The following is a 23617-nucleotide window of genomic DNA, read 5'->3' as shown; positions in this document are numbered from 1 at the left end:
TTGCCATAGAGGGAGTGCAGAGAAGGTTCACCAGACTGATTCCTGGGATGTCAGGACTGTCTTATGAAGAAAGACTGGATAGACTTGGTTTATACTCTCTAGAATTTAGGAGACTGAGAGGGGATCTTATAGAAACCTACAAAATTCTTAAGGGGTTGGACAGGTTAGATGCAGGAAGATTGCTCCCGATGTTGGGGAAGTCCAGAACAAGGGGTCACAGTTTAAGGATAAGGGGGAAATCCTTTAAAACCGAGATGAGAAGAACTTTTTTCACACAGAGAGTGGTGAATCTCTGGAACTCTCTGCCAGAGGGTAATTGAGGCCAGTTCATTGGCTATATTTAAGAGGGAGTTAGATGTGGCCCTTGTGGCTAAGGGGATCAGAGGGTATGGAGAGAAGGCAGGTACGGGATACTGAGTTGGATGATCAGCCATGATCATATTGAATGGCGGTGCAGGCTCGAAGGGCCGAATGGCCTACTCCTGCACCTAATTTCTATGTTTCTATGTTTCTATCTTCACATATCCACGCTGTCACTAAAATGTCCAGGAAACAGCGCCACAAGGAGCAATAACCTTAATTACTTTGTTCAGTTTCCGTTTCAGTTTTTTTCAGTTTCTGTTTCACTTTCAGTTTCAGTTTCATTTATTGTCACGTGTCAGTAGGCTTGCCAACTTTCTCACTCCCAAATAAGGGACAAAAGGTCAAAATACAGGACAAATTCCCGACGCAATTGGTTGACCGACTCGGCCCGAGTGCTGGACTGCACACAAAGCCCAGCGGGCGGGGCCAGCGGAGGAGTTTTGGCTCGTGCCGCGCGACGTCGTGTCACCCCGTCCAACTCATGAACCGATGATCGGCCGTGAGAAGGAAGGGTGGTGGTGGTGTCGGCGGTAAGCGGAGGTCCAAAGGTCGGACAGCTGGCTGGGCTACTGACTGACGGGGCCACGGGCGAGGCGCTGCTGCGGCTGCACTCCATGGGCTGCACTCTGGTTGTTGGTGGGATGATTCAGTTGCCTGATAACAGCTGGGAAGAAACTGTCCTGAATCTGGAGGTGTGCGTTTTCACACTTCTATACCATTTTTCTAGATTGGAGAGGGGTGAAGAGGGAGTGGCCAAGGTGCCACTCTGCTGGCCTTGCCGAGGCAATTAGTTCATAAGTTCCTGGAGCAGAATAAGACCATTCCCCCCCCATCAAGTCTACCCCTCCATTCAATCATGCCTGATCTATCTCTTCACCTCAACCCAATTCTCCTGCCTTCTACCTATAACTCCTGACACCCTAATGGGCCTGTCCCACTTACGCAACTTTTTCGGCGACTGCCGGCAACCATCATAGGTCGTTGCAGGTCGCCGAAAATGTTTCGACATGTTGAAAATCCAGCGGTGACCAGAACAAGGTACGACTCTTTGGGCGACTACTCACGACCATACAGGCTTCACCCCGCGACATGTCACCTGCATGGTCGTGAGTCGTCTCCTCAGTCGCCCAAAGAGTCGTAGCGTCTTTCTGCTCGCCGCTGGATCTTCAACATGTTGAACATTTTTGGCGACCTGCAACGGCCTATGACGGGTGCCGGCAGTCGCCGAAAAAGTTGCGTAAGTGGGACAGGCCCATAACTAATCAAGAATCTGACAATCTCCGCCTGAAAAATATCCATTGATATTCCAGACGTATATGGCCAGTTGAGAATAGCAGCAGAACACGTCTTGGAGTGAAGGCAGTGAAACTGACAGAAGAGTTATTGATCGCGCGGCGTGAATTATCACCAGACACGATCAGGACATTGGAGGGTTAAATATATTTGGCACCTCAAGTTGTTATAACTTTCTATGAATTGCTGAGCCAGTGTAACAAGTACCACATTCTCCCCACTGCCATGGAAATGCTGAGAAACAAACAGAAAATGTTACCAACATGTGTTTTTTATTTTGATCTATTATTTCTCGGCCCATTTAATAATGTTCCAGCACTGTCTTTGCTTTGTAAATAAGTGTTGTGTCACCTTAGCAACACTGAGGTTCCGCAGCCCACAGCCGTGCCTCAATCTATTGTTAGAGAGGCAGGTGAGATGTGGATCAATGGTCTTAACCATCGGGACATTCCATGGTCTAATTTGGCGATGCTGGTTTCCGGGATGGTTCGCTTGCTTTGGCAACAGGGGAGCTGAGCAAGTTTCTGACTCCCTGCTGATCGGGGAGCCCTGTGGGTCTATCAAACGTGGATCTGCCCGCCTTTTGTTCATCTAAAGTGGGACGAGAATCAATACCATACACGCACCATGACAACTGGTGACAATGCTCAGATGCCCAAGGGCACTTCAGTCAGCAATTGATTCTGTGCGAAGGAAAGAATTTGCACATGTAACACAAATTTGTCAGCCTCTCCACAACAGGGCCCTCCCAGTCATTGACCCCATGCCCGAGAGAGGAGGCGCTGCATGTTTACTTTAGAGATCCAGCATGGGAGCAGGCTCTTCGGCCCACCGAGTCCATGCCGGCCATCAGTCACCCATTCACACAACTAGTTCGATGTCATCACACTTTCACATCCACTCCCTTACCCACTGGGGCAACTTACAGCGGCAGAGAGAGACTCGGGTATGCTCCTGACTAAGGGGTGCTGTCTGCATGGAGTTTGTACACGACTGTGTGGGTTTCTCCGGGTGCTCCGGTTTCCTCCCACATTGCAAAGATGCGCAGGCTTGTAGGTTAGTTGGCTTCTGTAAATTGCCCCTAGTGTGTCAGGTGCGACAGTGCGATAACATGGAATTAGTGTGATCATGTCATCAATGGTTGGCATGGACTCGTGGGCTGAAGGGCCTGTTTCCAACTCAATCTCAAAAACTAAACTAAACTAAACCAAACTACAGAGGACAATGAGTCTGATGAAGGGTCTCGACCCAAAACATCACCTATTCCTTCTCTCCAGAGATACTGTTTGAACCACTGAGTTACTCTGGCATTTTGTGTCTATCTAATGTGGACAATTATAGATCTCAGTTCTATCTATCACCATATTGGCAGGGAAACACTTATAGAGCACAAAAGCGACCAAGTTATAGAAGAAGTCTTATAGAGGTGATCTTACAGAGGTGTATAAAATCATGAGAGGAATAGATCGGGTACATGCACAAAGTCTCTTGCCCAGAGTAGGTGAGTCGAGGACCAGAGGACATGGGTTCAAGGAGAGGGGGAAATGATTTAATAGGAATCTGAAGGGTAACATTTTCACACAAAGGGTGGTGGGTGTATGGAACAAGCTGCCAGAGGAGGTAGTTGATGCTGGGACTATCCAAATATTTAAGAAACAGTTGGACAGATACATGGATAGGACAGGTTTGGAGGGATATGGACCAAATGCAGGCAGGTGGGACTAGTGTAGATGGGACATGTTGGCCGGTGTGGGCAAGTTGGGCCGAGAGGCCTGTTTCCCACACTGTATTACTCTATCACTCTAAGTGAGGAGCATGTCTCAGGAACATGTCGAACAAAGAACATAGAACAGTACAGCCCAGGCCCTCTGGGCTTTGACATGTGCAGTGTGGGCCAAGGTTCTGACTGTCTGTGCCGAACATGATGCTAAGACCAGCTCTTACCTGCCTACATATTGTCACATGGGGAAGAGACTGCCGTATCACATCGTTTTGCTGAAAACTGCTTTCCTTTTCAAAACCCCACTCGGGGTTTAACATTGCATCGTCCGTGTTCGCCTCCTGTCTGATCAAAGAGTGGTCACGGTGGCGCAGCGGTAGAGATGATGCCTTACAGCGAATGCAGCGCCGGAGACCTGGGTTCGATCCTGACTACGGGTGCCGTCTGTACGGAGTTTGTACGTTCTCCCCGTGACCTGCGTGGGTTTTCTCCGAGATCTTCGGTTTCCTCCCACACTCCAAAGACGCACAGGTTTGTGGTTAAATTGGCTTGGTGCAAATGTAAATTGTCCCTGGTGTGTGTAGGGTGGTGTTAGTGTGCAGGGACTGCTGGTTGGCGAGGAGTCGGTGGGCCGAAGGGCCTGTTTGCGCGCTGTATCTCAAAACTAAACTAAACTAAATTTTGGTGTCGAGAGGATTTATGAGCAGTTGATAACAGACAGGAAAAAGCCACGGTAAATATGTTCTTGGCACAACACAGGAACAGGCCTATCAGCCCTTCATGTCTGATCTGAACATGATGCCAGGATAAACAGTGTTTATCCTCTGTGTACCCAGCTGCCCCTCTAAAAGCTTCTTCAACACCACGATCGTACCTGTCTCCACCACCTCCCCAGGCAATGCATTCTCAGCTCCCGCTACCCTCAGTGTAAAACAACCTGCCCCAAACCACCTTTAAACTTTGCCCTCTCACCTTAAAGCTATATCGTCTAGTCTTTGACATTTCCAGCATGGGTGAAGACGTCTGACTGTCTATCCTGTCTATGCCTCTCATAGTTTTACATACTTCAATCACGTCTCCCCCTCAGCCATGGGCATTCCTGATAAAACAATCCAAATTTGTCTTTAGTCTAGTTTAGTTTAGTTGGTTAGTTTAGTTCATAGACAATAGGCAATTGACAATAGTTGCAGGAGTAGGCCATTCGGCCCTTCGAGCCAGCACCGCCATTCACTGTGATCATGGCTGATATTTCACAATCAGTACCTGTTCCTGCCTTCTCCCCATATCCCTTGACTCCCACTATCTTTAAGAGCTCTATCTAACTCTCTCTTGAAAGCATCCAGAGAAACGATGGATTTCCAGTTTCCTGACAAAACGTCTTCAGCGTGTGTGTGTGAATGGAAGGAGCTCCAATTGGCATCCAGTGTTGAGTGGTACACCACAGGGCACAGTACTTGGCCCACACCTATTTTTGCTTTACATAAATGACATCCATGAAAAAGTCGCAAGTACGACCAGACTATTCGCTGATGATTGTTTGCTGTACCGTCCAATTAAGTCAACTGATGATGAAGATGCTCTCCAAAAGGATCTCGATACTATGGTCAAGTGGTCACAACAATGGGGCATGCAGTTCAACCCTTCCAAATGTGAAACCATGCGTGTCACCAGAAAGAGGAATCCCAGGCGTCACATCCTACAACATACTTGGTGTCACCCTTGAAGAATCCAAACAAACCAAGTATCTTGGCATCAAATTGCAGAATGATCTGCGTTGGAATGGTCAGACTCATCATGCAACAGTGAAAGCAACAGGTGTCCTAAACTTCCTGAGGCGCAACTTTCATCATTGTTCAGCTTCTGTCAAGGAGAAGCTGTATTTCACCCTCGTTCGACCTCATTTGGACTACGCAGTTACAGCTTGGGACCCATACACAGATAAAAACATTTCATCCATCGAACGTGTCCAAAGACAGGCCACTCGATTTGTTACTAACACCTATGAGAGAGAAGCGAGTGTCACCAAACTTCTGAATTCTCTGGGGTGGAACCCTCTCCAAGACAGACGTGAAGCTCACCGTTTGACCTGTTTTTACAAAATGTTAAATGATCAGCTAGACATAGACTACAAGACCTACACCAACCCCAAACCAATTAGGAGCAGACGAGGGCATTCGATCCAATTTGTGATCCCAGCTACAAAGACAGATGTGTACAGCAATTCGTTCTTCCCCCGCACAATTAAAGCACGGAATAATCTCCACCAAACTATAGTTACCCAACCAGATGCAACTTTCTGGCTTAATTCCTCCCTTCACCACCTCCAGTTTAAATTCCAGTTGGAATATTTTGGAGGACCAAGTAACCAAGTAACCAAGAACCGGCCTCCACCGCCCTCTGAGGCAGAGAATTCCACAGATTCACAACTCTCCGTGTGAAAACGCTTTTCCTCATCTACGTTCTAAATGGCTTACCCCTTATCCTTAAACTGTGGCCCACTGGTCCTGGACTCCCCTTCGGCCCATCGAATCTGTGCTGACCAGCGATCACCCATACATTAGCACTATCCTAGACACAAGGACAATTTACAGTTCTTACCGAAGCCAATAAACCTACAAGCCTGAACATCGATGGAGTTTGGGAGGGAACCAGAGCACCTGGAGAAAACCCACTTAGGTCATGGGGAGAACGTTCAAACTCCATACAGAGAACACCCATAGTCAGGATTGAACCCGGGTCTCTGGCACTGTAAGGCAGCAACTCTACCGCTGCACCACCGCTCCACCTGCCCATCAGCGCTGTCCAACCCCTCCCTGTAGCTAATACCCATTAATCCCAGCAGCTTCTGGTAAACCTCATTTTTGGTAAGGCTTCTGATCAGCAATTCCTTTATAGTTACATGCATTAGTCGCTATTACTGCCGATATTCCAGGTGAAAGGGATTATCCGGCCATTTCTTGTGTTTGACTGGAAAGGGAAAGTTCTGTCAAGGACAACTGAGCATGGATTAGTGTTTTGTGCAGGAAGCAACAGCAGACGCTAGTTTACACTGAAGATCGACACAAAATGTTGGAGTAACTCAGCGGGACAGGTAGCATCTCTGGAGAGAAAGGAATGGGTGACCTTTTTGGGTCGAGACCTTACTTCAGACTGAGAGTCGGGGCGGGGAGGGGGGGGGGGGGGGAGGAGGGAAACTAGATACAGAAGTGTAAGGTGTGAAAATGACAGATCAAAACAGACAATGATCAAGGATATTTTGGATGTTTAAGACAGCTGCAGATGCTGGAAAATCGCATCTATGGAGCAAAGAGCCTATTTCCTTTGCTCCATAAATGCTGCCTCACCTGCTGAGTTTCTCCGGCATTTTTGTCTACCAAGGATATTTTGGATGGTTTGTTGGCTGAGGGGAAGCTGGCAACGAGGCATATAAACAGTGACATTAATCAGGAGGTCAGTGAAATTAGTTGGAGAACGAGGGTGGGGGAGGGATGGAGGGAGAGGGAAAGCAAGAGTCCCGCGGGCTCCCGTGGCTGGAGCCCCATAGCCGACCCCCGACAGAGATCGCGAACTCTGTGATGTTACAGTCCCGCAGGCTCCCGCGATGGAGCTCCCGGTTGGACTCCAGCAAAGGCCGCCAACTCCTCGATGTTAGGCCGCACTGCGGACAGAGATACAATACGGAATAAATCGCAACTCCGTCGAGGTAAGAGATTAGAAAAAGTTTCCCCCAACCCCCCACCCCCACCCCCACATAAAACAAGCTAAAGAACACTAACAAAACATATGTTTAACACATACAAAACAGGCACAAAGAATGAAATGGACAGACAGACTGTTGGCGAGGCAGCCATTGCCTCGTCAGGGGAAAGGGACACGAGGGATATAGACTGGTACAGAGAGATGTAGAACAAATTAATGAAAGAAACGCAAAAAAGTAATGATGAACAAGGACAGATGGAGCACACAATGGTCCATTGTTGGCTGTGCGCTAGGTGATAATGAGTAACATGCTCTATGTTAATCCACTTTCTCATCCACTCCCAACACACTAGGGGCAATTTACAGAGGCCAATTAACTAACAGACTTGCACGCCTTTGGGATGTGGAAGGAAACTGGAGCCCCCGGAGCAAAGCCCGCAGTCACAGGGAGAACGTGCAAACTCCACACAGACAGCACCCTAGGTCTCTGGCGCTGTGATGCAGCTGCTCTACCCGCTGCTCTACCCGTGCTGCCCACTCTAGGTTCCTATCAAATTACGGAGAGAACACAAGCAAAATGTAACTGGGTTGTCATATTTTATAAGAAGATTTCCTGCATTAGGAAATATAATCTCATTACAGAGCAATATCATTAATGGGCTGGGCACTGGTCTGTGTTCACATCTGGACATCTAAATTCTCAAGCTTGCCCTTTGCGATGATTTGGAACAGTTTGCTGAGAATAAAGACAGCCGCAAAATGCTGGAGTAACTCAGCGGGGCAGCGGGCAGCGTCTCTGGAGAGAAGGAACTGGGTGACGTTTCAGGTCGAGACCCTTCTTCAGACTGAGAGTCAGGGGAAGAGGGGAGACCCAGATTTATAGAAGGGTGAGGTGTGAAAACGGAGAGGTCAATAAGGGACGATTCCAAATGATTCCAGCTAGTTTGGGTGTAGAGTGGCATGATTACATTGCAGAATGAAGATATTTTAGTGGTCTGATATACGACTCCTGGAGTTTTCAACAATACTTTATTCGAAAGTTCAAGTTGCAGCATACAGGTTTAGCAGACACGTCTGGCCACATCGGTGGTCAGCGCTGAACTGACGTGCACAGGGGGGAAAACCGCGCGAAAACAACAGCCTCGCCCGAGTCACGTGACCGTGGCTTCCGAACGCCAGGTTCAATATCTGCGTGCGCTAGCAGGCTCCGCTGCAGTATATTATTATTGAAGGCATGTTTACTAGAGACACGTTACACCCAAATGTGATGACCTTTCGCATGACAACAAAAGCAAATGCCTCGCAGCTTTCACATAACCATCTCCTGCGATTCCCTCCCTCAAATCCTGCTTCAGCTTTAATCCCAGAGGGATCTCTTCATCCAGCCCATTGCAAACTCCAATTGTCATTAACTGCCTGCAGGTGTCAGCTCGCACCAAAGTTATCCTGTTGCCCTGGCGATGTGTTGGCCTAACAGGCAGCAGGAGGCAAAGAAGGGAAAGGGAAGGGACGTTTTTAAACAGTGATTCTCGTCCAAATGGCGAGATGTGATCAAACAAGTTTGTGCTCAGAGTGGGTTCGGAGCGGTTAAGAACTGCTAAAGGTCATTCATTCCGTGTGCAGGAAGGAGCTGCAGGTGCTGGTTTAAACTGAGGGTGGACACAAAATGCTGGAGTAACTCAGCGGGACAGGCAGCATCTCTGGAGGGTAACGTTTTAGGCCGAGACCCTAAGAAGGTCACTCCATTTTGCCAGTTTGAAATGATTTGATGGTCAGGTTGGAACAAACTGCTTGGGGGAGGAGTTAGATGTAGATTGAATGACCTTCTCTCCAGAGGTGTTCAAGAAGGAACTGCAGATGCTGGAAAATCGAAGGTAGACAAAAAAGCTGGAGAAACTCAACGGGTGCGGCAGCATCTATGGAGCGAAGGAAATAGGCAACGTTTCGGGTCGAAACCCTTCTTCAGACTGATGCAGGGTGGGGGGGGGGGGGGAGAGAAGAAAGGAAGAGGTAGAGCCAGAGGGCTGAGGGAGAGCTAGGAAGGGGAAGAGACAGCACGGGCTACCGGAAATTGGAGAAGTCAATGTTCATGCCGCTGGGGTGCAGACTGCCCAAACGGAATATGAAGTGCTGCTCCTCCAATTTCCAGTGGTACTCACTTTGGCCATGGAGGAGGCCCAGGACAGAAAGGTCGCCCATTCCTTCTCTCCAGAGATGCTGCCTGACCCGCAGAGTTTCTCCAATGTTTTGTGTCTGTCTTTGGTTTGAACCAGCACCTGCAGTTCCTGCCCACATACAATGTGTAAATGTTATTTGAACAGTACTTTGATAAGAACGGAGTAGAGACAGGGATGTGGGCCTAATGCAGGAAATGGTCATTGGTGTAGAAAGGCATCATGGTCAACGTGGACAAGTTCACAAGTTCTAGGAACAGAATTAGGCCATTCAGCCCATCCAGTCTATTCCGCTATTCAATCATGGCTGATCTATCTCTCCCTCCTAACCCCATTCTCCCGCCTTCTCCCCATGACCCTTGACACCCGTTCTAATCAAGAATCTATCAATCGCCACCTTAATAAATATCCATTGACTTGGCCTCCACAGCGATGAATTCCACAAGTTTGAAAGTAATTTAGATAGTACTTTGATTGGAAAGGAATAGCAGGATGTGGGCCTAACGCAGGAAATGGCATTGGTGTAGAAAGGCATCATGGTCAGCGCGGACCAGTTGGGCCGAAGGGTCTCGCGACTGTACAGCTCTATGGATCTAAGGTAGACACAAAATGCCGCAGTAACTCAGCGGGTCAGGCAGCATCACTGGACAGAAGGAATGGGTGACGTTTCGGACACCGACCCTTCTATGAAACTAGTTGACCATGTCTGGCATTGAGGACCTCTGGTGCAACCAAACTCAACAGTAATCCGTGGAGAAAAGCCGCAGTCATTGGAGTTGTTCTTTACTCAATGATCAATGGTGCTTTCATTGCCACGTGCGAAGTGCTAACGTGCACAGTGACATTATTTTCCTTACAAACAGCCCAGTACAGTATTGTCATACCCCTGATCTCCGAATAGCAAGTGTACAGAAATAGTCGACTGAGCCCGCGGGTGCCATGTTTTAGCGCTCTGAGCAAAGTCCACACTCCAGTTGTTTAGTTTACATAGAAACATAGAAACATAGAAAGTAGGTGCGAGAGCAGACCACCAGGCCCATCGAGCCCGCACCGCCATTCGCTCATGGCTGAACACTAAACAGACACACTTACCCACAAACAGTAGACACAAGACACAGAACACAAGACACTACCCTCCCCTTTATACCGCTATCACCCCTCTCCACCCCAAGAACCTCGTGATCTCCTGGGGGAGGCAAAAAACCGGATAAAAACCCAGGTCCAATTCGGGAAAAAAATCCGGGAAATTCCTCTCCGACCCCAATCTAGGCGATCGACACTTGTCCAGGAGATCACTCAGGTCTTACTATACTGTTTAGTTTAGAGATACAGCACGGAAACTGGCCCTTCAGCCTCACCGACCAGCGATCTCCGCACATTAACACTATCCCACACACCCACTCGGGAAAGTGTTTACATTTACCAAGCCAATTAACCTGCAAACCTGCACGTCATTACCCAGAGACGGGAAATGAGCACTGGACCTGCCTGGAAGCCCTGACTTCCACCAAGCATTGAAAATGAAGTACAACACAGTTAAAAGTTAAAAGGTGAGTGGAGTGGTGAAAAAACAACTCTAGGTTCATTAAGGGTTGGACGTGATTATGAGGCTGTGATTGATACTGAATATTACAGCTCAGATTGATTCCAGAAGTGGCTTGTCTGATGACTGGGTCTCGGCCACAATTCTTTGTGACACGCCAGTGATGTACGGCTGTCTTTGATATTTCACCCAGTTTCCCTGATAGATGTCACATGACCGCAGCCGCCCGTAGCCATGGCGTGCGGCACCTGTTTCTCCAATCAATGTTGACACAGACGTGTCTAGACCGTGACCTTCTTCAACAAGATGGCGGCACCCGCTGCCCTAGGTGTTTTGGTGCCAATGCCTTCTCATCAATACCCTGCATGCAGTAACCTGGTGAGGACAACAAAATGGCCATCACCCACCAGCGACTGAACCCCATCACCCAGGCACCTTGCTTACGTCATAGAGACATGGAGACATATAATCATACATAGAGACATGGAGACAAGGAGTCATAGAGTCAACCAAAAATCTGTAGCCTCCTTTTGCTCTGGTATTTTATTTAATTCACATGTTTAATCAATAATGTTTTATTATTAATGCTTAATGTTTTATGTGCCATCCTAGCTGTCACTGTATGTCATGTTGTCACTTGCGGGCGGAGCATCAAGGTAAATTCCTTGTATGTGAATACTTGGCCAATAAACTAATTAATTAATTGATTGATTAATTAATTGATTAATTAATTCATTCATAGAGGCGTGGAGACAGGGAGTCAGAGAGTCATAGAGTAACGCAGTGTGCAAACTGTCCCTTCGACCCAACCTGCCCACACCGGCCACCATGTCTAAGTTGCACTAGTCCCACCTGCCCGTTTAGTCCATATTCCTCCAAACCTGTCTGATCCATGTACCTGTCTAACTGCTTCTTAAACGTTGGGATAGTCCCAGCCGCAACTACTCTGGCAGCTTGTTCCATTCACCCACCACCCTTTGTGTGAAAAAGTTACCAGTCAGATTCATATTGAATCTTTTCCCCTTCAACTTACATCTGGTCCTCGACTCCTACTCTGGGCTTACTAAACACTAGTCTTAGATTTCAGTTTAAATATACAGCAAGGAAACGGGCCCTTCGGCCCATCGAGTCCACACCAACCATCGGTTTACACTATTTCCATGTGTAGGAAGGAACTGCAGATGCTGGTTTAAACCGGATAGACACAAAAAGCTGGAGTAACTCAGCGGGGCAGGCAGCATCTCTGGAGAAAAGGAATAGGTGCATTCGATGTCTAGACCCTTCTTCAGACTGAGAGTCAGGGGAAAGGGACATGAGAGATATAGACTGGTATAGAGAGATATAGAACAAATGAATGAAAGATATGAGAAAAAGTAATAATGAGCAAGGACAGGTGGAGCACACAATGGTCCATTGTTGGCTGTGCGCTAGGTGATAATGAGTAACATGCTCTATGTTATCCCACTTTCTCATCCACTCCCTACACACAAAGAGCCAATTTACTGAGGCCAATTGTACCACAAACCCGCACGTCTTTGGAATGTGGGAGGAAACCGGAGCACCCGGTGGAAACCCACGTGATCACAGGGAGAACATGCAAACTCCACGCACTGGTAACACCCGAGGTCAGGCTCGAACCTGGGTCTGTGGCGCCGTGAGGCAAATACCAGCTGTGCTACTGTGTTTTTTTCTACCAAAGCATCTTTCCATTCCGTTCCACTAAACTAACTCGTGTTGCAAAATCCAGTAAAATTGAGCATGATTGTTCCTTTAGACTTTAGACCTGAGAGATACAGCGCGGGCACACCGAGTCCGCGCTGACCAGCGATCACCCCGTACACTAGCAGTATCCTATACACTAGGGACAATTTACAATTTTTACACTGAAGCCAGTTAACCTACAAACCCGCGCGTCTTTGGAGTGTGGGAGGAATCTGGTGCACCTGGAGAAAACCCACGCAGGTCCCAGGGGGAAGTACAAACTACGTACAAACAGCACCCATAGCCGGGATCAAACCTGGGTCTTTGGCGCTGTGAGGCAGCAACTCTACCGCTGCACCACCGTGCCGCCCCTGTTTTTATGTTGCTGTTGTTTTTATAAACGTGAACAAGGTTTGACCTTCATCGACAGAACATGGAAAATACCTCTTCCCTTTTCACAAACGACAGCTTTTTAATGTGTCCTTAGTGATTTCCTACTCTGCTTTTTCCCATGAACGTGTAATCATTTATTTCCTGTTGATCAAACTCAATATCTGAAACCTGGTGCAATCTAATAGTTGAAGAAAACATGGTTTATCAGTCATAGTTTGAAATGGATTTTCATGGCCAGGCAGCAGCTTTTTAACGGTATAAGTATCAGCAGCACTTACAATGAAACAGAAGGTCAGGACCTCTGTAAAGGTGGACCTACACAATGTGTTATCCACATAATTTGTAGTGTATACAGCATAGAATTTACCGTGAGCATTGAACAGTACAATATAGGAACAGGCTCGTTGGCCCGTACAAACTGTGCCGAACATCATCAACGGTGGCGCAGCGGTAGAGTTGCTGCCTCACAGCGCCAGAGACCCGGGTTCCATCCCGACTACCGGTGCTGTCTGTACGGAGTTTGCACGTTCTCCCCATGTCCTGCGTGGGCTTCCTCCAAGATCTTCGATTTCCTCCCACACTCCTAAGACGTACGGGTTTGTGGGTCAATTGGCTTGATAGAAATGTACATTGTCCCTAGTGTGTGTCGGATAGTGTTAATGTGTGGGGATCGCTGGTCGGTGCGGACTCGGTGTGCCGAAGGGGATGTTTCCGCCCTGTATCTCCAAGCTAAAAAACCAAACTAAGCCTGCACATGAGCCATATCCCTCCACATGTAAATGCCCAAATAAAAACCTCTTAAATGCCACTAACGTATCTGTCTCCACCACCACCATCCCTGGCGATACATTCCAAGCACCCCACACTCTCCGTGTATAAATAAATATATAAACAGGATAGATATAAAAATAACTGCCCCCGCACATCACCTCTCCTTGCCCCTCTCTCCTTAAAAGCTCTGCCCTCCAGTCTCTGCACTCGCTGCCTCCTGTGATAAACAAAACCGTTTAAAGATAGAAAACAAAGTATTCGTACAGTTGTAGCTGGTTTCACCTCCCCTGAACTGAATGATGCTTCAGATAAATGTCAGTATTACAACCCATGCTATTGCCTCTCCAGGCCACAATTCAGCTGCAGCTTTGTGATGTGAAGCTGCAGGAGGGTAGGGCCTTGTGGCGTGAAGCCTTCACCTCTCAGCTGCTCACAACCCTGACCTAACACTGGTGCCAAGGCCTTGGTTTGTGGTCTGGTTATATTTAGAGTGTATAGATACAGCATGGAACCAAGCCCCTGGGCCCACTGAGCCCGCGCCAACCATCGATCACACTAGTTCCATGTTCTCCTACTTTTTGCATCCACTCCCTACTCACGACGGACAATTTACGGAGGCCAATTATCCTACAAACCCGCACGTCTTTGGGATCGGTTAGACACACAGAGTCTCTTGCATGGAGTAAATGCAGGAACCTGAGGGGTAACTTTTTCACACAGAAGGTGGTGGGTGTATGGAACGGGCTGCCGGAGGAGGTAGTTGAGGCAGGTAGTATCGCAACGTTTAAGAAACATTTAGAGAGGTCCATGGATAGGACAGGTTTAGTGGGATATGGGCCAAATGCAAGCAGATGGCAACAGTGTAGATGGGGCACATTGGTGGGTGTGGGCAAGTTGGGCCGAAGGGCCTGTTTCCACACTGTATGACTCCATCACTGTGGGAGAACGTGTAAACTCCTCACAGGCAGCACCCAAGGTCAGGATCGAACCTGGGCCTCTGGCGCTGTGAGGCAGTGGCTCTACCTGCTGCGCCACTGTACCGAGTGCTGGACAGTCCACATCCTGTATCTGAGGTCAGCAACTTCAGCCTATTCTTTGGTCTACCCTTAGTGTGGGAAAAGTGACACAGTCATTTGGCAACTCATTGCCTGACTGCAATGATGACATCATTAATTACACACCGCGTGGGCAGTTACTGGAAGCAGTGACAGAAGGAATCCGGCTTATTGTTTACACAAAACCTGTTGGCAATTATTTCATTTATAAAACCGAATGTCTGGTCTTCTATTCATTTGCTGATGCAGTGTAGAATTTGCTGACCCTGTTTCCCAACAGGCCGGCACTTTAAAAGAATGTCTTTCTGTGATGGGAGCAGAATTAGGCCATTTGGCCCGTCAAGTCTACTCCACCATTCAATGATGGCTGATCTATCTCTCCCTCCTAACCCCAATCTTCTGCCCGCCCCATAACTTCTGACCGCCGTACTAATTAAGAATCTACCTATCTCTGCCTTAAATATATCCACAGTCTTGGCCTCCTAATTCCACAGATTCACCACCCTCTGAAATTACTCATCTCCTTCTTAAAAAAATGTCCCTTAATTCTGACGTTATGATCGCTCGTCCTAGACTCTCCCTCTAGTGGAAATATCCTCTCCACATCCACTCTATCCAAGCCTTTCACTATTCTGTACGTTTTAATGAGGTCCCCTCTCATTCTTCTAAACTCCAGCGAGTACAAGCCCAGTGCTGTCAAACACTCATCATATGGTAACCTACTCTTTCCTGGGATCATTCATGTAAACCCCCTCTGGACCCTCTCCTGAGCCAGCACATCCTCCCTCAGATATGGTGCCCAGATATGTGTTGTAAGCTGCGCAAGTGGAATAGGAAATACGGTTCCTCTAGTTTGCGTGTGGCCCCACTCTGGCAATGGAGAAGGCCCAGGACCATATTGTCAAGAGACTCTCTGCTCAGGACCAAATGCCAGAGATGTTCTCCATCACCACAGCATTCGGCCAACCAGCAGAGGAAGCCGCCTTGGTCTTGAACAACTATTCTTCGCAAAGTGAACCATTTTCCTCTAGTTGAAGAAATTCTCAGAAATACTTTCACTTTCTGAGTGTGCTGCTTCTTTGTAGTCTTCCCATTGTGCCAAGTTTCAAATGTTCAGATGTTTGGCACATGTTCTATCAAAAACTGTGAAAAGTTTAACTCTAAAAATGCCGCATATCAGCAGGGGTCATATTATTCTTTGAGCAAGATTTTTTTTTTACAGGGACTGGATAAATCGAACAATACCAGAAAGTAAGGGCTGGCATTGTAATATTCCCAACATTACGCCCCAGTTGTAGTCATTCAGTCTGAGTATATTGGGCGGCACAGCAGTAGAGTTGCTGCCTCCCAGAGATACTGATTATGGGTGCCATCTGTACGCAGTTTATACATAGAAACATAGAAAATAGGTGCAGGAGGCCATTCGGCCCTTTGAGCCAGCACCGTCATTCATTACGATCATGGCTGATCGTCCCCAGTCAATAACCCATGCCTACCTTCTCCCCATATCCCTTGATTCCACTAGCCCCTAGAGTTCTATCTAACTCTCTCTTAAATCCATCCAGTGATTTGGCCTCCACTGCCCTCTGTGGCAGGGAATTCCATAAATTCACAACACTCTGGGTGAAAAAGTTTTGTCTCACCTCAGTCTTAAATGACCTCCCCTTTATTCTAAGTCTGTGGCCCCTGGTTTTGGAGACTGTGGCCCCTGGTTCTGGAGACTGTGGCCCCTGGTTCTGTATTCCCCTTGTGACCTAAAGTTATTTCTGGGCGCTCCAGTTTCCTCCCACATTCCAAAGACGGCAGGTTTGTAGGTTCTCACATCGGTCTGAAGAAGGGTCTCGACCCGAAAATTACATTTATATTTCATCAACTGGTCATTTAGTCCATTATGCAGATAAATCAGATAGTTGCACTTTCCGTAAAAATAAATGTACTGAAATTATTTTTAATTTAAATATAGTATATATTTTGTAAATTAGTAATTAGCGCGAGTGGTGGCTACCTCGCCTGCAGCTGTCTGTCCTTTCATTCTTTTTGTTATTTTTAGTCTTTTTGGAGGTCTTTTAGTCTTTTTTATGTGGGGGAGGGGGAAACGGTTTTCTTAGTCACTTCCTGATCGAGGATGCGACTATTCTCTGAGCTGTATCTTCGCCTCACTCCTCACGGCCTACCACCTGGATTGGTGTGGCCTTTCTTGCCAGAGACCAGCCAGAGACCAGCGGTGGTGGAGCAGCACTGGATTCCACCGTGGAGCGAGCGATGCCTTACTGGGGTCGCCGTGTTGGAGCTCCAGAGTACTGGGACTGCCGACTGTGGCCTGTGGAGCTTCCAGCCGCCGGTGGTGCTGACTTTCCAGCCGTGGACGGTATTGACTTTAACATCGCGGTGCCCTGGGATCTCTCGCTGAGGTCGCCAGTGTTGAATCTCGCCCAGCTCGGCCTGTGGACCTCGGAAGCCACCGTCTCCGGTAGGAAGCGGCCGATTTGGAGGCTCTGGGCCGCTGAGAGTGTTCTTCTGTTCGAGGGCCTGAAACACCGGGCCCGTAGTGGCGACTGCGGAGGCCTCAATAGGCCCCGTCCACGGGTGAACAGAGGAAGGGGACTGAACTTTGGTGCCTTCCGTCACTGTGGGAAACGTTGATTCTGCGGTGGAGGAATGTTTTTTATGTTTTGTGTTAAATTCTATAATGTTGTGTTTATCTTATTTGTGTACTGCATGGTCACTCAAATTTCACTGCACCAATTGGTGTATGTGACAATAAATGTCCTTTGTCCTTTGGTTGCGCAATAGTTTTAATTTAGTATTAGAGATACAGCTTGGAATCAGGCCCTTCGCCCCACCCAGTCCACGTCAATCAACTATCACCTGTTCATTAGTTCTATTCTACACACTAGGGACAATTTACGGAGCCAATTGATCTACAAACCTGCACGTCTTTGGAATGTAGGAGGAAGGTGGAACACCCAGAGGAAACCCACGTGGTCACACCAGGGAACGTACAAACTCTGTACAAACAGCATCCGAGGTCAGGATCTAACCCAGGTCTCTAGTGCTGTAAGGCAAAACCGATGCATGGATGACAATACAGCGTCAAAATACTCTGCATCAATACTTAATTTTGAAATTGTGTGCAACATGATCGTAAAATGGTTACAAATATATGGCGCTGACCCCATATAAATTTGGACAATATTAATAAAAGTAGTGCCACCTGACAAATATATTACGTATACATTTTGCAAATGAACTGGCATAATTAACACGTTATTTCTTCGCCTTCAACATGTCCAAATCAACCTTCCCTAAATGTGGCATTCAATTGATGGGCTTTACCTCCGTAAATTGTTCCATGTGTTTCTTCAAACAGAACAGCACAATTTGTGGATTCTTGAGCCAAACTGCCCGACTTCCAAGCCGACATTGTTGGAATGCACCAACGTACATTCTTGAGATCCAGAGGCAGCTGGGCTGCAGCAGCTGATTCACTCGAAAATGAGACTTTAATTTATCGAATGCTGCAGATCAGGAACGTTGCAACAGGCACGTAGAATAATATTTTTCTTTCTAAAGTTCAGAGAAATTTTAATGTGCTTTTCATATGGATTTCATCCGTCTCTTTTTCTCATTCCAATATCTTTAGGATTGTAAATCACATTGGGAATCACGCAGTTAACTTTGCACCAGAAGAAAGCAAACGAGAATACGTATATTTCCATTTACAGTTTAAAACTTTTTTTATTATTACTTTTGTTATTATCCATCCATGGGTTACTATAAAAATATTCATCTTTATAAACTTATAAAATATTTCAACTCGTATTTCATCATGCTAAACTATACAGTTGAAGACTAAAAGGAAATATTTTGGAAGATCTATTTAATTTTAATTCAATTTGGCAAGGATAAACTAAGACTATATTTTAATGTCAAATTAATTCTCAATTGAGTAATCAAACATATATATTTAATTTCAATGAAGCAATATCAAAATTAAGGGGAGATGATACTCAAATTTGAAATATGGCATATGTATATGATCAATGACATTTATGCATATCCAAGGAAGGCGATAATGGAACAGTATCAGAGAACTGATAGATTTGTGAAATACTACGTATTTATAAAAGAGGGAACAAAACCAGGGTGCCTCAAGATATTCAATGGCTGTTGCTGGAAAAATAACATATGATAAAACCTTTGGTATTTGGCACGGTGGCGCAGCAGTAGTGTTGCTGCCTTACAGCACTTGCAGCGCCAGAGACCCGGGTTCAATCCTGACTATGGGTGCTGTCTGTACGGAGTTTGTACGTTCTCCCCGTGACTTGTGTAGGTTTTCTCCGGATGTTCTGGTTTCCTCTCACACTCCAAAGACATACAGATTTGTAGGTTAATTGGCTTGGTATAAATGTAAATTGTCCCTAGTGTGTACTAGTGGGGTACTAGTCGGTACGGACCTGGTGGGCTGAAGGGCCTGTTTCAGCGCTGTATCTCTAAACTGAACTAACATTTGGAAACGAATAGTGTATGACCAGTTGATAAATATTTTTATCAAGGCCCTGACACTGTAATGTCCTATTAGGCACAAGGCAAAAGCAAGGTGTCAAGGGTTACGGGGAGAAGGCAGGAGAATGGAGCTGTGAGGAAGAGATAGATCAGCCATGATTGAATGGCAGAGTAGACTTGATGGGCCGAATGGCCTAATTCTGCTTCTATGACATGAACTTTGTAGGCAGAAACTTGCTCATATTGGTTTCTTTTACTTTATGATGAAGTGGGACTCGTATACGTAACGAAGGCCCACCTAAGCGTGATTGCCAAATGAAGGCCGTGGGGAATAGCACAATAACATGCATCTATAAATGGGGTAAATGAATATGAAGATTGAGAACTGAAGCATCAATTATTAAAATTCATTAATGGATACACACAGCATGGAAACAGGCCCTTTGGCCCACTGAGTCCATGCCGACCATCGATCGCCTGTTGGCGCGTTCCATGTTATCCCACTTTCTCATCCATTCCCTACACACTAGGGGTAATTTACAGATCAAACCCGCACGTCTTTAGGATGTAGGAGGAAACCAGAGCACAAGGAGGAATCCCATGCACTGCAGGGGGAACGTGCAAACTCCACACAGACAGCACCCGAGGTCAGGATCGAACCCGGGTCTCTGGCGCTGTGAGGCAGCAGCTCTACCTGCTGCGCTACCGTGCCGTCCCTACTGGCATAAAAGCTGATGAAGATTGGAAATGAGTCCCAGAGCTTTGTTTGGATATTTCAAAAAGATAGAAATAGAATGTGTGCTAAAGAAAATACATAGACCCTGAGTTGGCACACCCTTGTGAGTACCTTGCTAAATTGTGAGTACTCCACGCTAAAAATGAAAGCATACGGGGCACCAGAGAAAGCACAAGGAAGAATGCTGCGTCAATGGACTTGAGAATCATTCTATTTGTCAGCAGGTCATGATTTGTCAGGATCATTAGGAAACTGCAATTAGTAACCTTGACTTAGATGAATGCACGACCACTTTGCAGAAGACACATGGTTTAAGTTCATCACTAGGATCCAATATATTCAAGCCTGTACAATGATGAATAGTCTGGTCGCGTTGATTCCATTCGCAAGCACCCTGATTGTGGACCCAGACTATTTTCTTTTTACAGCCGCTGCAATCCTCTGTTTGATTTCACTGACAGATGCTGTCCTCCCCTTTGCTGGGTGCAGCACTGGGATGGCTGGCAAAGAGGTGCAGCCGGCACTGTTTAAGGGACTGGTTCTTGCCGGGAGCCCTTGCAAGCCGTTGGCTTTTGACCAACTGCTGTTGGAGGGAGAGCTTTGTGACTTGCGCGCCTGGCTGCTCGCGTGCGAGGACGAAGAGCTCAGGCTTCCTTGGCTGGCTGGCGGCTGAGAACGTGGGAGCTCTCTGCTCAGCTTCTTGAATTCCTTCAGTTGTTCTCGGGCCTGAGTGAGGGCCTCCGTCAGCTCGTAGCGCTCCACGCACTCTCTGCGCACGGTTTCCGCAAGGAAAGTATTCTGAAAGGATGAATGAATGAATGACTGAATGAATGAATGAATGAATGATTGAATGAATGATTGAATGAAACACACAGTGCTCATGTTTTATTTACAGAATGGATGTTTTATTTTTGGATAGGCAGGTTTGGAGGGATATGGACCAAACGCGGGCAGGTGGGACCAGTGCAGCTGGGACATGTTGGCCGGTGTGGGCAAGTTGGGCCTGTTTCCAAGCTGTATCACTCCATGATTATGAAAATGCTTAGAATTTACATAGAATCGAATAAATCAAACTGGAAATCGCTGAATTGTGCAACGTAGAAAGACACCAGCCTCTTGCCCAGAGCAGGTGAATCGAGGAGCAGAGGGCATAGGTTTAAGGTGAGGGGGAAAATATTTAATAGGAATCTGAGAGGTAACCTTTTCACACAAAGGGTAGTGGATGCATGGAACAAGCTGCCAGAGGAGGTAATTGAGGCAGGGACTATCCCAACGTTTAAGAAACAGTTGGACAGGTACGTGGATAGGACATGTTGGAGGTTTGGAGGGATATGGACCAAATGCTGGCACATGGGACTAGTGTAGATTGGTTGGTGTGGGCATATTGGGCCAAAGGACCTGTTTCCACACTGTATTACTCTATGACAGCAAGATCAGAGAACAATTGAGTTTAATAGACAGCTATCAGTTATGAAATTGGTCGTAGAGGGACACTAAGAGCTGGAGTAACTCAGTGGGTCAGGCAGCATCTCTGGACAAAAAGGATGGGGAACATTTCAGATTGGGACCCTGACCCAACATAATTAAAAACACTGACTTGTAGAACAGTGATTGTGTTACAGGAAAATATATATCCCACGATTTTGATGATGACAGAATTTTTTTTTTTTCAAAAGTAAAGTTGTTTTCAGAAACTGGGGGAATATTTTCTGATCTGTGTTCCCATTGGGGAAGACTATATGTTAACAGCAATATCTAAAAAAAATGTACTTGAATCTTATTTAGCAATGCGTTAATGGACTTAGAGAGCAAAGTTGAAGTCCATGGCCAGAAAACATGGAAAGTGGAGAACAAAATATTTGTGTGGAATGAGCTTCCAGTGGAAGTGGTGGAGGCAGGTTCGATTTTATCATTTAAAAATAAATTGGTTAGGTATGTGGACGGGAAAGGAATGGAGGGTTATGGTCTGAGTGCAGGTAGATGGGACTAGGGGGAAATAAGTGTTCAGCATGGACTTGAAGGGCCGAGATGGCCTGTTTCCGTCCATGCTGTAATTGTTATATGGTTATATGGTTATAGAAACAAGGAACTGCAGGAGCTGATTTATACCAAAAATAGACACAAAGTGCTGGAGTAACTCAGCGGGTCAGGCAGCATCTCTGAAGTCAAAGGATGCGTAACGTTTCGGGTCGGATCCTCTACAGACAGATGAGAGAAACATAGAAACGTAGAAAATAGGTGCAGGAGTAGGCCATTCAGCCCTTCGAGCCAGTACTGCAATTCAATATGATCATGGCTGATCATCCAAAATTCAGAACCCCATTCCTGCTTTCTCCCCATGTCCCTTGATTCCGTTAGCCCTAAGAGCTAAATCTAACTCTCTCATGAAAACATCTTGAGACCTAAAGATATGGAAGGGTAAGGTGAAAACACATATCAAAGGGGACAACGATCAAGGAATATGTAGAATGCTACATTGTTAGTTGAGGGGAAGTGACAACGAGGCATACAATGCTGGGATATTCTGATCAGAATTAAATATAGCCATATATATTTTTGCCACATCATTCTATCTTGATAGTACATTTCCGTGCATTGTCCCCATGTTGTATTCCACCAGCTTGCAGCCATACACTCTTCTCTAGATCCTAAATTAAAATTTGGAATAATATTCTGGTTTTACCGTCTCCATACATCTGCTATTTGTATGCAGTTCTACATTGTTCCTATCAGACGTATCCTTTCCTGGCTTAAACATCTACATCTCACCTCTCATACCCTAATATATATTTGGAACCAATACAACAGGGGCTTCACTTTGCAGTTCTTCTGCACACAGGATCTCCAAGAAGGTCTGAAGATCTCAACCCGAAACGTTACCCCATCCTTTGTCTCCACAGACGCTGCCTGACCTGCCGAATAACTCCATCACTTTGTGTTCCTCTTTAACAAAATATTTGGGGCTGTTTGTGTACTAGATCAACAATTTATCTCTCGACATCATCGTCTATATCTCTCGTTTCCCTTTCCCCTAACTAGTCTGAAGAAGGGTCTCGACCCGAAACATCACTCATTCCTTCTCTCCAGAGATGCTGCCTTTCCCGCTGAGTTACTCCAGTTTGGGTTTTTTTGTGTCTATCTCTGGTTTAAAGCAGCATCTGCAGTTCCTTCCTACGCAATTTATCTCTCAGTCCATATTATTACAAGTGACCCCCCCTCCTCCTCTCGCTCCCCATGTTTGTGTATTTGTGGAAAGAAGGTCCCTATCACAATGTTCCGTAAAGGACAGCTTAGTTATCTGTGTGTGTGTGCATGTGTGTGTGTGTGTGTGTGTGTGTGTGTGTGTGTGTGTGTGTGTGTGTGTGTGTGTGTGTGTGTGTGTGTGTGTGTGTGTGTGTGTGTGTGTGTGTGTGTGTGTGTGTGAAGAAATGAGAGTTGAAAAAAAATACATTTAGTGTAGATGTATTTACTTTTCTCCCCACATATATTTTGTGAGCAAACGTTATTCTGTGATTGCAACTTGTGAGCAGTGATTTGTGCCTTCTGTAAGGGTGACTTTCTCTAGCCCTCAGGGCCATAATGCAGGAGTCGTCTGCAATCAATAATCATGAATCCCTTCCTCAGCTGCTTGTGTGTGGTCGTGAAGTAAATGTAAATGTTAGT

General features: G+C 46.4%; 1 protein-coding gene across 8 annotated transcripts in view; it reads right to left on the bottom strand.

The window, feature by feature from the left end:
* Positions 1-17227: 17227 nt before the first annotated feature.
* lekr1 (leucine, glutamate and lysine rich 1) overlaps positions 17228-23617 on the bottom strand; it is a 111252-nt gene continuing 104862 nt past the window's right edge. For all 8 annotated transcript variants that reach the window (XM_055646293.1, XM_055646299.1, XM_055646298.1 and 5 more), the window contains one exon: positions 17228-20752. In XM_055646293.1, the coding sequence (XP_055502268.1) occupies positions 20366-20752 (387 nt within the window). In that variant the 3' untranslated portion in view covers positions 17228-20365. The remainder of the gene's footprint in view (positions 20753-23617) is intronic.

The sequence above is a fragment of the Leucoraja erinacea genome, chromosome 14, assembly GCF_028641065.1.
Source record: "Leucoraja erinacea ecotype New England chromosome 14, Leri_hhj_1, whole genome shotgun sequence".
NCBI lineage: Eukaryota > Metazoa > Chordata > Chondrichthyes > Rajiformes > Rajidae > Leucoraja > Leucoraja erinaceus.
Note: the sequence above shows the minus strand (reverse complement) of the source record. Positions and strands in the feature narration are given on the sequence as shown.